This window comes from Engraulis encrasicolus, chromosome 20 (assembly GCF_034702125.1).
Source record: "Engraulis encrasicolus isolate BLACKSEA-1 chromosome 20, IST_EnEncr_1.0, whole genome shotgun sequence".
NCBI lineage: Eukaryota > Metazoa > Chordata > Actinopteri > Clupeiformes > Engraulidae > Engraulis > Engraulis encrasicolus.
Window position 1 is genome coordinate 22,510,711 of NC_085876.1, and position 17,382 is coordinate 22,528,092.

The following is a 17,382-nucleotide window of genomic DNA, read 5'->3' on the forward strand; positions in this document are numbered from 1 at the left end:
TATACACAGGACAACGATCCAAAAACCTAAGTAATCGCACGAAGCAAAGCGCTCAGGCTTGGGCAGGTTGCTGTGGCAACGCGCAGTCCCGGCTGGTAGCAGAGACAGGCTGAAAGCAGAGCTTTCGAATGCAGCCAGGCAGCCCGGTAAGGCTCGCTTTTCCTCTGCCTACCCTGCCTTCAATGCTGTCAATGTAGAAGTTTGCGCATGCGTATTAAGTTGTCACATAGCTTGTCAATGGGACTAAAAGCAGAGCCTTTACTCTGTGGCGGGAGTATGTGAGCCAATCACAGCGCCCAAAATGAAAAATTGTTACAATTCAGGTAGTAGCCAATTTCTGCCCTACAGGCAGCTATGATAGCAACAACTAGCAAGGCAAGGCTTGTTCAAATCTCTAGCCGTATCGGAAAGAAAACATGGCAGTCTTTGGCTTTTTGTCTTTATTATTTTAAAAAATGCCGAGAAGTAGCAAGAAAGACGGTTCAAGTGACAGACAGCTGAGCCGTTTGCAATCGCTGCATTGTGGAAATATTCAACATCAGATGGGTAGCAGCTTCAAGTAGTTTGCACTGGGACAAAATGTCTTCATCATGTCAACCACCCCGGGCTTTTAATGGAACTAGCTTGCATGAAAAACACAGCCTACTTGTGATTCTGCTTTAAGGTAAGATTCATCTAATTATTATGCTGCGGGTAGCCTTTTAACATGAACATGCTCAAGTTTTTTCGTGGTGCCTTTTGTTGTCACCGTTTGTCAGTGTTGACATTGAAGATTGGTTGTGCGGTGGTGGACATTAAGACCGTGTGTGTGTTATGGACGCGAGATTGTTTTTTGAGCGTACGACATGACTCCATTTCCCTAATTTATTATGATGATGACTACGCAATGCGTGAGTTGTGTGGAGCCTGTTAGCAAGTGCAGCTGCGTTCTTTTGAAGTGCGCGGTGTGCGAGTCGAGATCAACGTGGAACAGGACGATTGACTGGGGATGGTTTCTCGGAGTGCTTCCGCACTCACAAATTGACTTAATTTGAAACACCTTGCACAACCGTAGCTGAAGTGTTTGAGAATACTATCACGCACAAGAATGAGTCTCAGAAGTGGTTTCGTTGGTTTACTCGATACTGTCTGAATGCACGGGTCATGTTTGCAAGCAATCCGCCCCCTTGCCTACTTTCCTTCTTGTCTGTGAGTGTTTGATTATCAGCACAAAACGCGGCAGTGAAGCAGGAGCTGTTACCTAGGTTGGTTTATTGCTAAATGTAAATCGTTTCCCCCTCACATGCTATGGTGTGATTCACAGTTGGTGAACTAGACATTTTATCTTCAAAAGTAGGCTACACTGTGCCACCCTCCATCCATGTGAAACACCCTGGCATTTGCAACAGAATAAACAGAAGAGCAACAAAATCAACTGCTAAAGCCAAAAGTTAAAGCTTTTCCCCCAAAATGTTGTAGCTTTCTAAATTATTATTGTAAAATGTAGGCCTACAGGTCCTTAAAGGTGTACAAAGTATGGGTCCTGGAGCTAATTTGGCAATTTGGCAAAACAAATAAGTGTAGCTGGCCTTTTCAAGAAATTGAAATTATGTTTTCACTTATTGTTTCAGATTTAGGTCTACTGACAATGTCCAAATGTCTAAATAGTGTAGCCTATTTACTTATTTAGTTATTAGAGCTGTGGTGGTTAAGCACTGATGGCATCTTATAGCCTACTTTATATTTACAGTATTTAGAGAAACATAGGCCTACTAATGCACATTAAAGACCATATCAACATGTTTATGTGAATAGGCCTATTTGCCTATTCAAACCATACCTTGTGGCATAAGGCCCCCCTCTCTCACACACACACACACACACACACACACACACACACACACACACACACACACACACACACACACACACACACACACACACACACACACACACACGTTACATTTCAGATCTGCATGAAAGGGGACTATTTGTTCAAAGTTTTTAGTCTTTTGTAAAAGTTTTTAGCTGATAGTGACTCTCCAGATTTGGTTAAAATGCAGGAAATTGCATCTAAGAAATACATTTTTTTCTGGGGGAGGACCGAACCCACCGTTAATATATATATATAAATATATATATATTCTATATTTACTGCCTACCCTACCATACCCTTCACTGCACGTCACTGGTGTGTGTGTGTGTGTGTGTACTACTTACTGAATTGAACAATCTCCTGCATTTTCTCCCAGACTCTGAACTTCAAGTTCCCCAGGTGCTTTGCCACATTGATTAGAGCTTCTGAAAGCTTCTCTGTATTCTGCAGTGTACACTGGGCTCTGGAATAACATTCAGGAGTCAGTGCTGCTGTGTGGGTTTGGGTTCAGAACCACAGACAAGAGAGAGACAGGAGGCACATCACTCACCTTTTCACTGTGCTCTTGTAGTTCTGGAAAGAAATAGAATATTGTTAAAACCACCTTGTTTTGCATTGATCTATTTTATTAATTTTGTGAATTGCATTCATCAATACCATGCTTGTCAACACACCGCGCCACGTAGGCTACTTATGCAGACAAGCAATGACATAGATCCATGCATGCACACGTATGTGTATTATGTATTATCCTTCAATATTCTCAGTCTGTGACACTATCTTTTGATTTCTTTTTTCACCACAGTAACTGATTGACAAACAAAGAGTGAAAAGGTTACTGGTAATATCTGATGGGAGGTTCAGAAATAAAAGATACTATAGATTTTATGATTCAGGACATCTCATTGTATACCTGTTTTAAAATGCCAAAGCACTGATTCTAATGCAGTAGTTTCATAAAAGTGTGTATAATTCATTACAAACAAAAAAATAATTATATGACAGATGTACAGACTCACACACAGTCAGACAACCCAAGGTACCTTCCGGCAGGCGAAGGCACAATAATGATCTAATTGTCTAAAGACGGAGTGTAACCTACCTGCAGGAAAGTGACATCATCAGCTTCCATCTGCTCTTCTATGGCTCTGATTGATTCTGAAAGAGATGAGATCTCTCTGCTCAGCTTTTAAATATACTTGTCAGACTGGAAATAAGAGCACAGTTGCAGATGTGGTTCAGGTTCTTTACTTCAACAAAAATCTTCAATTCATCAACAAAGGACTTGGGTAGAATACAAAACTCAGGAGGTCACGCATGAAATCACAGCTTGGTAAATACAAAACTTAGGAAGTCTTCAATGATCAATAATCTTCATAAACACAGTCCAGTAATCAGTATTTAGGCAGTCCAAGATCCAAGTACAGAAATTAGGCAGCGTGACAATGAATTCCAATAATGGCAGAGCAACAGCACAAAGAGTTGGGCAGACACAGTACCGTGACCAAGAGAGATGTTCAAGGAGGCAGCTTCACAGAAAGAGTCTTTAAGATTGGCCAGAGAGCACAGTCCAGTTCCAAAGCAAAGACAAAGGCACAGGGGTTTCAGCAAACATGAGCACATGCATGAACAGTGACAAACAATTCTCAAGACAATTTAAAGATGGCCGTCACTTCCTGTGGGCTGAGCGTGTCACTCGTTGACTCATGTGCGCCCTCCGCTGTTCAGGAGGGCATGTGTTCGGTGGGATTGTGACAGGAGCCCCCCCACGAGGCCCGGCACCTGACGGGCCAGGAAGATCAGGACGTGTGTCGTAGAACTCAGAGATGAGAGACTTGTCCAGGATGTCCTTCTTGGCCACCCACGAACGCTCGTCAGGTCCATAGCCCTGCCAGTCCACCAGAAACTCCAACGATCGCCCCCTACGCCGGACATCCAGAAGCCGTCGGACGGTGTATGAGGGAGCACCATCAATCATCCTTGGAGCTGGTGGCGTCTGGGATACTGGAGACAGAGGAGAGAAAATAGCCTTGCGGAGCAGGGAAACATGAAAGACAGGGCTGCATCTCATTGAGCGAGGAATATTCAACAGGTAAGCCACAGGGTTCACTCTCCGTGAAATTCTGAATGGGCCAACATACCTCGGAGAGAGTTTTCTGGACTCTGTTTGTATTGGCAGGCCCTTTGTGGAAACCCAGACTCTGTCGCCTGGGCGGTAGACCACTGCCACCCTTCTTCTCCGGTCAGCCTGGCGCTTGTGTTGTTTGGAGGCCCTCTGGAGGTTCTGGCGAGCTCTCTTCCATAGACGATGGAGGCGTTGAACAGAGGCGTTAGCAGAAGGCACTGGACCATCTGTAGTTGACTCTGGGAGGAAAGCAGGTGGGTAACCTGTAACAATTTCAAATGGAGACAATCCAGTGGACGAGGAGGTTAGTTGATTATGCGCTATTTCTGCCCACATTAAGTGGCTGGCCCATGTGGTGGGATTAGTAGAGCAGTAGCAGCGGAGGTATTTCTCTAATTCCTGATTGACTCGCTCGGTTTGACCATTACTCTGAGGGTGGTAACCTGATGTGAGGCGAATAGTTACCCCCATGAGTTGCCAGAAAGACTTCCAGAACCGCGCAATAAATTGTGGGCCTCTATCCGAGAGGATTTCCTCCGGCGGTCCATAGTAGCGGACAATCTCCTTCATGACAGTGTCAGCTGTCTGCCGGGCAGTTGGAAGTTTCTGTAGGGGGACAAAGCGAGACATCTTAGAAAAGCGATCAACAACCACCAACACAGTATTGAAGCCATTAGAGGTGGGCAGCCCAGTTACGAAATCAAGTGAAACATGGGACCATGGCCGCCGGGCTATAGGCAGGGGTTGAAGGAGGCCTTGAGGGCGTTGATTGTCAACCTTGTTAGCGAGACAGACAGGGCAGGCAGATACATATTCATTTACATCATCTTTCATGGTGGGCCACCAGAATGTACGATCAATGAGTTCCATGGTACGTTGGCGTCCCGGGTGGCCTGCAACACGTGCATTATGCCCCCACTCAAGCACCAGGGGTCTTTGGGCAGATGGGACAAAGGTTTTGGAGTCTGGCGTGTCGGGTGGTGGTTGTTCCAGCTGGTGGCCATCTCGCACCTGTTCCATCAGAACCCAGCGGACAGGGGCTATCACACATGCCTCAGGGAGAATAGAGTCGTGAGTTACAGGAGAATGGTCAGGTGAAAACTGGCGAGAGAGGGCATCGGGTTTTACATTTTTTGATCCAGGTCTATAAGAAAGAGTGAAATGGAATCTTGTAAAGAAAAGTGCCCACCTTGCTTGACGAGGGTTGAGTCTGCGAGCGCCACGGATATATTCAAGATTTTTATGATCTGTCCAGACCATGAACGGATGTATTGCCCCCTCTAACCAATGACGCCATTCTTCGAGAGCAAGTTTGACTGCCAGCAATTCTCTGTCACCCACATCGTACCGACTCTCAACTGGGGTGAGGCGTCTTGAGAAGTATGCACAGGGGTGCATCTTCTGGTCCTGGGGGTTTCTCTGAGACAGGACTGCTCCTACGCCAGTCTCTGAGGCATCTACCTCCACAATAAATGGCTGCTGAGGGTCAGGGTGAGTTAGCACAGGCGCAGAGGTAAATCTTTGTTTCAAATCAGTGAAGGCTTGCTGTGCCTCAGGTGTCCACCGTAGTTTGGTGGGGTGTCCCCTGAGAAGCCCAGTGAGAGGGGCCGCTACGGTACTGTAGTTCCTGATGAAGCGCCTATAGAAATTAGCAAACCCCAAGAAACGTTGAAGCTGCTTCACTGTGTTAGGGGCCGGCCAGTCTAGTACTGCCGTCAATTTGGACTGGTCCATAAGCAGACCCTGAGGGGAGATTACAAAGCCCAAAAAGGTGGTGTTAGTGGTGTGAAACTCACTTTTCTCCAGTTTGATGAACAGCCTGTTGTGTAGTAGTTTCTGCAAAACCTGCCGGACATGCTGGACATGGGTGTCTAGATCAGGGGAAAATATCAAAATGTCATCAAGAAAGACATAAACGAATCGGCCCAGAAATTCTCTCAACACATCATTTACAAATGCTTGAAATGCAGCAGGGCAATTAGTCAGGCCAAATGGCATTACCAAGTATTCATAATGGCCGCTTGGTGTTATGAACGCTGTTTTCCACTCATCTCCACGTCGAACCCGGATTAGATGGTACGCGTTCCGAAGGTCCAATTTCGTGAAGATGGTGGCTCCACCAAGTTGGTCAAAGGCAGTACTCATCAGAGGCAGGGGGTAGCGGTTCTTGACGGTTATTTTGTTCATCTCCCTGTAATCGATACATGGTCTAAGGCCGCCATCTTTTTTGCCCACAAAAAAGAATCCTGCTGCTGCTGGTGACGTAGAGGGGCGAATCAAGCCATTCTCAAGGCATTCTTGGATGTAGGTTTCCATTGCTTGAGTTTCAGGGATGGACAGGGGGTAAAGCCTGCCTCTGGGTGGCGTAGCACCAGGAAGGAGGTCAATGGCCAGGTCATAGCTGCGGTGGGGTGGTAGAGAGGTGGCCTTGTCTTTGCTGAATACTGCACTGAGGTCATGGTACACAGCAGGGACTTTGGACAGGTCAGTCGGTACAAAGGATGTGTCTGCCACAACTACAGAGCGAGTGGGTTGAGGGTCAGGAGAGAGATGGTCTTTGCACTCTGGACCCCATTGAGTGAGTGTACTGGTGGCCCAGTTGAAGGAGGGCTGATGGTGAACAAGCCATGGGTATCCTAAGACAAGAGGGTCTTGGGGTGAGTCGATTAAGAAAAATACACAGCTCTCTTTGTGTTTCTCTAGGGTGGTCATCTGAAGAGGTCGGGTACAGAATTCCAGTCGACCAGATCCTAGGGGTCGTCCATCAAGGGCCTGTACTGCTCTAGGAGATTCACATGGGAGGATGGGTATCTGCAGCTGCCGCGCGAGGGTTTGGTCCAGCAAGTTGACTGCAGCTCCAGAGTCCACTAAGGCTTGAAGTTTAACCTGAGATTCCCCGCCAGTGCCCCAGGAGAGACACACAGGTAAGTTACAGCGGGAGAGGGGGGCAGAGGTTACTGCTCCGCTCACCAGGAAGCCCCCTTTCCCTGGTGGGCATTGGCTTTTCCCTGCAGCTCTGGACACTGAAGCCGCTGATGATCCTGGGACCCACAGTACAGACAAAGACCCTGCTGGAATCGACGGCGTCTCTCTTCAAGGCTCAGGCGGGATCTTCCCAGTTGCATGGGCTCCTCTCCTTGGTCGCTGGTGGGCGATGGTGCAGGCAATGGGAGTTGTGAGGTTCGTCGTGAAGGAGAGATGGCTCGGTTAGGCTGGAGAAGTCGAAGCTCTCGCCGCTCCCTCCGTCTTTCCTGTATGCGTTTGTCCAGGGCTGTTGCCAGTGTAATGATGTCATCCAAGTCGTCACCCCAATCTCTGTTCACCATTTCATCTTTCAGGGACTCTCTAAGCCCTTGGTAGAAGGCACTCACCAATGCTTCACCTTCCCATCCGGTCTCAGCTGAAAGGGTGCGGAATTCAATTGCATAGTCAATCACTGACCTTTGCCCTTGGGTAAGTGTGAAAAGCCGAGAAGAGGCCTGTCGCTGGGTGAGTCCTTCATCAAACACCCGCTGGAGTGCGTCCATGAACCTCTCGATGGTCTGGCAGTCTGGGTGGCGATGGGTCCACAAGGCTGTAGCCCAATCCAGGGCCTTTCCCTTCAGCCGAGTGATGATATAGGCGACTTTGGCTCGCTCGGTGGGGAAATGTGCAGGCTGCAGCTCGAAGATCAAAGAGCATTGAGTGAGAAACCCTCGGCAGGCTGCAGGCTCCCCAGAGAAAGGAGGTGGAGGAGAGAGGCTTGAGTTAGGAAGAGAGGGTGAAGCATTACCCAGACTCCCCACACGATTGCCAAGCTGGTTGAGGGCATCTTCCATTTGCAGTAGGCCATCTTGTTGGGAGTGCACAGTAACGCTGAGTCTCTGAACATGGCCGCGGAGTTCTTCAACATCTGCTGCGCTACTTTGATTTGGTTCATGCATGATGTCAGACTGGAAATAAGAGCACAGTTGCAGATGTGGTTCAGGTTCTTTACTTCAACAAAAATCTTCAATTCATCAACAAAGGACTTGGGTAGAATACAAAACTCAGGAGGTCACGCATGAAATCACAGCTTGGTAAATACAAAACTTAGGAAGTCTTCAATGATCAATAATCTTCATAAACACAGTCCAGTAATCAGTATTTAGGCAGTCCAAGATCCAAGTACAGAAATTAGGCAGCGTGACAATGAATTCCAATAATGGCAGAGCAACAGCACAAAGAGTTGGGCAGACACAGTACCGTGACCAAGAGAGATGTTCAAGGAGGCAGCTTCACAGAAAGAGTCTTTAAGATTGGCCAGAGAGCACAGTCCAGTTCCAAAGCAAAGACAAAGGCACAGGGGTTTCAGCAAACATGAGCACATGCATGAACAGTGACAAACAATTCTCAAGACAATTTAAAGATGGCCGTCACTTCCTGTGGGCTGAGCGTGTCACTCGTTGACTCATGTGCGCCCTCCGCTGTTCAGGAGGGCATGTGTTCGGTGGGATTGTGACACTTCTCCTTCATCATCTGACTCTTCTGCTCCTCTTCCTCCCTCAGTGCAGCTATCCTGGCTGCCTCTTCCTCTCGTAGAAACTGGTGAAGCTCCTCAAACTCCTCCTTGATCTGCGCCTCTGTGTTATGAACTTGAGTCTACAAACAAACACATCAGAAACATGTCAGACAAGGCACATAAAGGAAATGCGATAATAATTGGTCAGTAACATTTTACCTGTAAACCCTCAAATCAACATGACACTTCTTCCTTAATGTACTGATCCATGTGTCTACCTTAATGTGAGCTGCTGTTTGATCACAGAGGAGTTTCATTTCTTCAAATGTCTTCAGTTTCTTCTTTAAGGGATGCAGTTTGGTCTTGAGCTCATCCTGAAAGGAACAAACACTATTTTAGGTCACATGATAATGTCAAAATAACATTTGCTAAATGATTACAGGGGTTAAGTTACAACATCTTGTAAATATGTGAATAATGTCTCACCTTGCGTTCAGGTGCTGCTTCATGTCTAATGTTGTGATTTTTGTGTTTCTTTGAGTCTCGACAAACCCAGCACACAGTTTCTTTATCATCTAGACAGAAGGCCTTGAGTTTCTCACTGTGCAGACTGCAGAGCACCTCAGACCCTGCTGAAGCTCTCTGACTCCTCTCCTGTAGGAAGGTCTCACACAGGTTCCTTAACGCCATGTTGGGATGATGCCAGTCTTTTGAGGATTTTCTTCTGCAGTAAGGACATTCTCTGGATCCCTTCTTCTCCCAGAACTGCAGCAGACAGGCCTTACACACACTGTGAGCACATGTCAGTATGACAGGATCCTTGTAGATGTCACAGCACACAGGACAGGTGAGATCCTCTTCGAACTTTGATGCCATTTTCTCCTATACAAGATAAAACAATAAACTATTGTTATGGATACCTATTCCAGTCCTCTCTCCCTCTCTCTCTCTGTCTTTATCTCTCTCTCTCTCTCTCTGTCTCTCTCTCTCTCTCTCTCTCTCTCTCTCTCTCTCTCTCTCTCTGTGTGTGTGTGTGTGTGTGTGTGTGTGTGTGTGTGTGTGTGTGTGTGTGTGTGTGTGTGTGTGTGTGTGTGTGTGTGTGTGTGTGTGTGTGTGTGTGTGTGTGTGTGTGTGTGTGTGTGTGTGTGTGTCTTGCCGTACAACTAATGGCCACTGAATGAATGTCACCAGCTGATCAGGAACATGATATGAATTCATGAAATGGGGACTTTCATTTCCAAAATATTACATTAGGTAGACCCAATTGCAACATTTGAACCAAAACAGTGCAAGAAAATTCCACAATTGACAAAGTTTAAAGTACTTATATGATACACCAGCAGCTCTTGACACCTGTTGCTGCCCGTTTACTTTCACTTTTGATTTGATCTCAAAGTTTTAGCTGCCAATGTATTTAAAACATCCTCCATTCATTCTGCAAGCCATTAAACGAAAGGAAAATATATTCTATTTAAATAAAAAGTGTCACACACCTGTTCAAGTGTTACGAGTGCCTTCTGTACCTCAGCCTTGACTTCCTCATTCCCAAAGGAGGGAGAGGGAGAGCTGAAGAGGGAGGGACTCAGAGAGGCAGAGGCAACAGGTACTGTACCGTCTGGTATTCCACTGCTGGAGACAGCCAAGCTAACGTAAGTCAGTAACATTAGCCAAATCTTCTAAGCAACTGATTAATGGTTTTCTCTCCTTTTGCATCCCAAATTTCTGGGGATTTTCGCAACAAGAAATAATACATACAGACTGAGCTACATAAGATACAAGGTATTAAGGTATATTAAACCTATACATATTGATGAAGAAAAAAATGTATTTCAAAGAGAATATTGAATAGTTATGTTATATAATTACATCCCAGAGTTGAAAAAGACTGCCTTAATGTCACTAAGTAGGTTTTGGTGAAAGAACATAATACACTATGTCAACCTGATGGCTGACCTCATTCCTACTGAGGAGACGCCCTTACCTGGGAGACAAGAGGGGCCTGTACTAAGAAGCTGGTTCAGGAGTAAAGCAGGTTAAGATAAGAGGTAAATCATCTAATAGAGGAGCCTGGAGTCCTCTTTGTCTTTAGAACCCAGAGGACTCCAGGCTCTTCTATTAGATGATTTACCTCTTAAATTAACCTAAAGTACTGCTGAACCAGCTTCTTAATATAGGCCCAAGCACTGGAGGGATGTGGATCATACAGTATGTGGGTGAGAAGGATGAAAACAAACCTGAACATTGAGCTCCACATCTGCAGACAGCTGTTACACCTTTTTAGAACTACTTCAACGCACCTTTTCAAAATACCTTCATAATACTGAAAACTGTGTTAGTTTGTAGCACATGTGGGTGAGGAAGATGAAAACAAACCCCCCATGACTGATGCTGACAGCTGATTGGTCGAGTGAATTGTCCTCGAGTCACACATCTCAAGGAAAGACAAAATGACAACAGAGAGACTTGTTTGAATACAAATAGTAATCTTCATTAATGGCACTGTTTCATTTAACATGTTTCTCATATCCAAATGGAGATGCTGCTTCAAAAGCTCAATGAAATATAAAATGATGTAATGATTTCCCCAAAGGCGTACCCAAATGTTTATATGCCATGTGGGGAATACTACCACTGTTTGGACTCATATTTGGACTTTTACCTCTATGAGGGGAGCAGCAGGTTGGGCCAGTATATGCAGAGGACACACCCCCTTTACTCTACTACTATTCTATACACCATTAGACAAGAGAAAGGTGCAATCATTAATGAAAAAGTGTAATTTTAAAAAAAGTTTTCTTTAGGAATCAACTACATTCCAGTCATTAAATAATGGTCCATTTTGCCTCTAAGGTCTCAGTAATGTCTGACCCTGTATTGGTGGTCAAGGACTGTAACATGACACGGGAAGACCATATCAACACATGTCTTACAAAGCAAATAATGTGTTAGTGCGTTCTCTCTCTCTCTCTCTCTCTCTCTCTCTCACACACACACACACACACACACACACACACACACACACACACACACACACACACACACACACACACACACACACACACACACACACACACACACACACACACACACACACACACACACACACACACACACACACACACACACACACACACACACTGCTCTATCTACTCTACTCTTATCAAGTTCTTCACTGGTAGCATCCTCAGAGGACGGGCATTACAACCAGTACCAAAATATGGAAACATTCTCTCAGTGAAAGAGTGGGTGAAGGTGTGTAAATGTGTGTTATTATCAGGGTCAGAGAATGTCCGCTTTCCCTTGTCCCAGTCCAGCTGCACTCTGATCCTCTGGAGTTTCTTCTTCACTACTATATGTGAAGAGTGGAGGGCTTTGGTGGGGCACACACTCCATATTTACCATCATGATAAAACGCATACCACCGCCCACTCAAGGATGTGAAGTCTCCATTCCTCTGGAGAGACTCTGCCATCACACCTACAATCCATGAAGTGTTGTCCCCAACCTCCACATCCCAGCAGTGTGTCCCTGAGTTAAAGCCCTCAGAGCTCAGGAGACAGCAATACTCATCAAATCTCTGTGGGTTATCAGAAAGCTGCTGTTTCGCATCACCAAGCCTCACACTGGTCAGATGATCCTCAGACAGGATGAGTTCTGGGTGTGCAGTGTTGGGGTCCAGAGTAACAGGAGCTGCAGAGAGGAAGAAAACACACAGAAGCCGAACAATAAAGGCGTTCAGGCCGACATAGAACCGTGACGTGCCCGTTCCTGCACATCATCTCGAACCGAAAGTCTGAGTGTGCATGACTGGACAGTTGTTTGCGATGCGAACTGAACAATACTTTTTTTTTTTCTTTGTACCATGACAACAATGTGGATGTCAGCAGGTTTATCTGGGTAAAAAATAGTCACATACAGAACAGTGCAGAGCCTGGTATGACCGTAGGTGGTTAGTAGGTAAGAACTTTAGTTCTGACTGGTGTGGGCAGTATGAGTGGTGTGGAATGGTGATGTGAATGACAGTAACACACATGAGCTGAACACTGAACTGAATGGTCTCTATGTGTGTGACAGGGTTTCAGCATGTGACTGTGTCTAACAGTATATTTCTTTGAATGTGCCATATGGGTGTGTGGGCCTGTGTGCCTCTGCATGTGTGTGTCTCAGCTTATGTGCGTGAAATGATGCTCTACTCTACTCTACTCTAGTTCTTGCTCTGCTGCTGCCCTCTCCTGGATACATGCGGTACTGACTTTATTTGCAGGCAGGAGTCAGGACTCATACAGCTCACCCAACAAGGGGTCATTATCAGACCTCCCGCACCCTCTCCTCTTGCTCGCGTCCTCATGCTTCACTGATGCTCCACCTCCATGAGGAAAACAATAAAGTTTCCTCACAGTCAGCATAAGCACAACTTTTTGAGGACTTTTACCCATTCAACATCCCTATTGCAAATGAGAAAATGTCCTTTGAATTCTGCTTTGGTGAGATATTGAGTAAAACTTTGCCTTGCATCCCTAGGCCACAGGCCACACATATTTTGCCTTCAAACATGGGATTTCCATTAGGCTTTATTTTTATTTTAAAAACTATAATGAACATTGTTAGACATTTTTGCAACTACTTCAAACTATCAATGCTTTCTCAATCTGCACAAATTCAACACACCTTGTATGCAGAAACCTGTACTGAAAATTTTGTTTTGGTTGAGTAAATTGGCCTAGAGTTGCACATTTCAAGGAAATACAGAATGACAGATGAATACAGAATAGCAAGAGTTTGGAAGCAAATAGTAGGTTTTATTAATAGCACTGTTAACAAATTTCTTATGTGAATATGAAGATCATTTGTCAAAAGCTCAAGGATAAAATTATGTAATGATTTTCCCAAAGGCATACCCAAACCTTTGAATACAATGTGGGGAACACTAGTACTGTTTAGACTAATATTGATGTGTGGTGTCAGTTCCTCACATCTCTATGAGGAGAGCAGCAGGTTGGAGACAGTACATGCTCCCAGAGGACACACACACACACACACACCACTCTACCACTATTATTCTATACACCATTAGAAAGTAATTAAAGACAAATGTAATTTAGACAGTTTTAACCCAAAGTCAAATACATGCATGCCATTAAAAATGTTAATTTTGCCTTTAAGGCCTCACTAATTCCTGACCCTGGATTGGTGGTCTTGACATTATGGACAATTAAAAAGGACTTTAATATACAGTACAATAATATGCCAATAGCACAGCACATGTATTACATCAATGCGCACACACACATACACACATATGCAAGAAAACGTGCACACATGCACGCGCGCGCACACACACACACACACACACACACAGCCCAATTTGTCTACCCGTGCTGCTCTACTCTTATCGAGGTCTTCACTGGTAGCATCCTCAGAGGACATTCATTACAACCAGTATCAAAATGTGGAAACATTCTCTCAGTGAAAGTGTGTGTGAAGGTGTGTAAATGTGTGTTATTATCGGGGTCAGAGAATGACAGCTTTCCTCTGTCCCAGTCCAGCTGCACTCTGATCCTCTGGAGTTTCTGCTTCACTGTGAGGAGAGTGGGGGGCTGTGGTGGGGCATGCTCTCCATATTTACCATCATAATAATCCACATACCACCACCCACCCAATGATGTGAAGTCTGCCTTCCTCTGGAAAGACTCTGCAACCACACCCACATCCCACCACGTGTTGTCCCCAACCTCCACATCCCAGCAGTGTATCCCTGAGTTAAAGCCCTCAGAGCCCATGATACAGTGACCCCAATTAAATCTCTCTGGGTTATCAGGCAGCTGCTGTTTCACATCACCAGGCCTCACACTGGTCAGATCCTCAGAAAGGATGAGTCGTGGTTGTGCAGTGTTGGGGTCCAGAGTAACAGGAGCTGCAGAGAGGAAGAAAACACACAGAAGCTGAACACTAAAGGCACGTTCAGGACAACATAGAACTGTGCTGGTGTCCGTTCCTGCACCTAATCACAAACCCTAAGTCCAGAAAGTTGGTTTCCAATGCGAACTGAAAAATACTTGGTTTTTCCTCTGCGCACCATGACAACAATGAGGATGTCAGCAGGTTTATCTTTTAATGGTCACATACAGAACAGTGCAGAGCCTGGTATGAGCGTATTTTTGTGTTATTGTGTTGTTGGAAGGGACGAGTTGGGCATGGCTGTATGGATGTGTGCATGTGTGTTTTATGAGTTATTTAGTGGAGAGGTGTTTGGATTTGAGTGTGTGTGTGTGTGTGTGTGTGTGTGTGTGTGTGTGTGTGTATGTGTGTGTGTGTGTGTGTGTGTGTGTGGTACAGTATTGTGTGCTGTATATTTGTACTTGTGTGTCCGTGTGTGTCTGATTGTCTGGCCTGCACACAAATAGTAAAAGAAGACAAAAGAAAGATAGTCAAACAGGGTGTCATAAGTATCAAAGTGTCATTATAGGGTGAATAGAGGTAGTCAGGTGTGTGTGTGTGTGTGTGTGTGTGTGTGTGTGTGTGTGTGTGTGTGTGTGTGTGTGTGTGTGTGTGTGTGTGTGTGTGTGTGTGTGTGTGTGTGTGTGTGTGTGTGTGTGTGTGTGTGTGTGTGCGTGTGTGTGTGTGTGTACTACTTACTGAATTTAACTATCTCCTGCATTTTCTCCCAGACTCTGAACTTCAAGTTCCCAAAGTGCTTTGCCACATTGATCAGAGCTCCTGAAAGCTTCTCTGGATCCTGCAGTGTGCACTGGGCTCTGGAATAACATTCAGGAGTCAGTGCTGCTGTGTGGGTTTGGGTTCAGAACCACAGACAAGAGAGAGACAGGAGGCACATCACTCACCTTTTCACTGTGCTCTTGTAGTTCTGGAAAGAAATAGAATATTGTTAAAACTAGGGCACACTTGAAAAAGAGGCAACTGCCTCAATGTGTTTTTACCCTAGTAAAATAAAGGAGAAATAAAAAAAAAAAAAAAACCACCTTATTTTGCATGTATTTATTTTATTCATTTGAATGTCATTCATCAATACCATGCTTTTCAACACAGTGTGCCACATACTTATGCAGTCAAGCAATGACATAGATACACGCATGCACACATATGTGTATTGTGTACTGTAATATTCTCAGTCTGTGGAACTATCTTTTGATTTCTTTTTACTAACAGCTCTGTTCATGATTCAGCACATCTCATTGTATACTTGTTTAAGAACGGCAAAAGCATTGATCCTAATAGTTTCATACAAATGTGTCTGATTCATCACAAACAACAACAACAAAATATGATGCACGGACTCACGTAGAGCCGGACAACCCAAGGTACCTTCCGGCAGGTGAAGGCACAATAATAATCTCAGTGGCTAAAGACGGAGTGTAACCTACCTGCAGGAAAGTGACATCATCAGCTTCCATCTCCTCTTCTATGGCTCTGATTGATTCTGAAAGAGATGAGATCTCTCTGGTCAGCTTCTCAATCTTCTCCTTCATCATCTGATTCTTCTGCTCCTCTTCCTCCCTCAGTGCAGATATCCTGGCCGCCTCTTCATCTCGTAGAAAGTGGTGAAGCTTCTCAAACTCCTCCGTGATCTGCCTCTCTGTGTTATGAACTTGGGTCTACAAACAAACACATCAGAAACATTTAAGACAAGGCACATAAAGGAAATGCGATGACAATTAGTCAATTTAATTTTATGACACAAATCAACATGACACTTCTTCCTTAATGTACTGGATATGTCCACCTTAATGTGAGCTGCTGTTTGATCACAGAGGAGTTTAACTTCTTCAAATGTCTTCAGTTTCTTCATCAAGGGCGGCAGTTTGATCTTGAGCTCATCCTGAAAGGAATGAACACTATTTTAGGTCACAAAATAATGTCAAAATAAAATTTGCTAAATTATTACAGGGGTTAGGTTACAACACCATGTAACTATATGAATGATTTCTCACCTTGCGTTCAGGTGCTGCTTCGTCTATTGGTCTAATGTTGTGATTTTTGTGTTTCACTGAGTCTCGACAAACCCAGCACACAGTTTCTTTATCATCTAGACAGAAGGCCTTGAGTTTCTCACTGTGCAGACTGCAGAGCACCTCAGACCCTGCTGAAGCTCTCTGACTCCTCTCCTGTAGGAAGGTCTCACACAGGTTCCTTAATGCAATGTTGGGTGGAAAACTATCTTTTGAGCATTTCCTCCTGCAGTAGGGGCATTCTCTGGATCCCTTCTTCTCCCAGAACTGCTGCAGACAGGCCTTACACACACTGTGAGCACACGTCAGTATGACAGGATCCTTGTAGATGTCACAGCACACAGGACAGGTGAGATCTTCTTCAAACTTTGATGCCATTTTCTCCTATACAAGATAAAGCAGTAGCACATAGTTATGGATACCTATTCCACCACTCCCCCCTTCCTCTCTCTCTCTCTCTGTGTGTGTGTGTGTGTGTGTGTGTGTGTGTGTGTGTGTGTGTGTGTGTGTGTGTGTGTGTGTGTGTGTGTGTGTGTGTGTGTGTGTGTGTGTGTGTGTGTGTGTGTGTGTGTGTGTGTGTGTGTGTGTGTGTGTGTGAGTGAGTGTGGGTGTGTGTCTTGCCGTAAAAAAAAAATCCAAAATATTACATTAGGTAGACCCAATTGCAACATTTGAACCAAAACAGTGCAAGAAAATTCCATAATTGACAAAGTTTAAAGTACTTATATGATACACCAGCTCTCTACACTTGTTGCAGCCTGTTTACTTTCACTTCTGATTTGGTTGAATAAGAAGCAATCTTAAAGTTTTAACTGTCAATGTATTAATAACATCCTCCATTCATTCTGCAAGCCATTAAGCGAAAGGAAAACATCTTCTATTTAAGTAAAAAGTGTCACACACCTGATCAAGTGTTCCGACGAGAAGGTGCCTTCTGTAGCTTACCTCAGCCTTG

General features: G+C 44.9%; 1 protein-coding gene across 1 annotated transcript in view; it reads right to left on the minus strand.

The window, feature by feature from the left end:
- LOC134435980 (zinc-binding protein A33-like) overlaps positions 1 to 17,382 on the minus strand; it is a 78,748-nt gene extending 61,366 nt beyond the window's left edge. Inside the window, exons 1-3 of the mRNA XM_063185010.1 lie at positions 17,331 to 17,382; positions 16,410 to 16,811; positions 8,739 to 8,834 (exon numbers count right to left, since the gene is read on the minus strand). Coding sequence (XP_063041080.1) covers positions 8,739 to 8,834; positions 16,410 to 16,805 — 492 coding nt within the window. The 5' untranslated portion in view covers positions 16,806 to 16,811; positions 17,331 to 17,382. The remainder of the gene's footprint in view (positions 1 to 8,738; positions 8,835 to 16,409; positions 16,812 to 17,330) is intronic.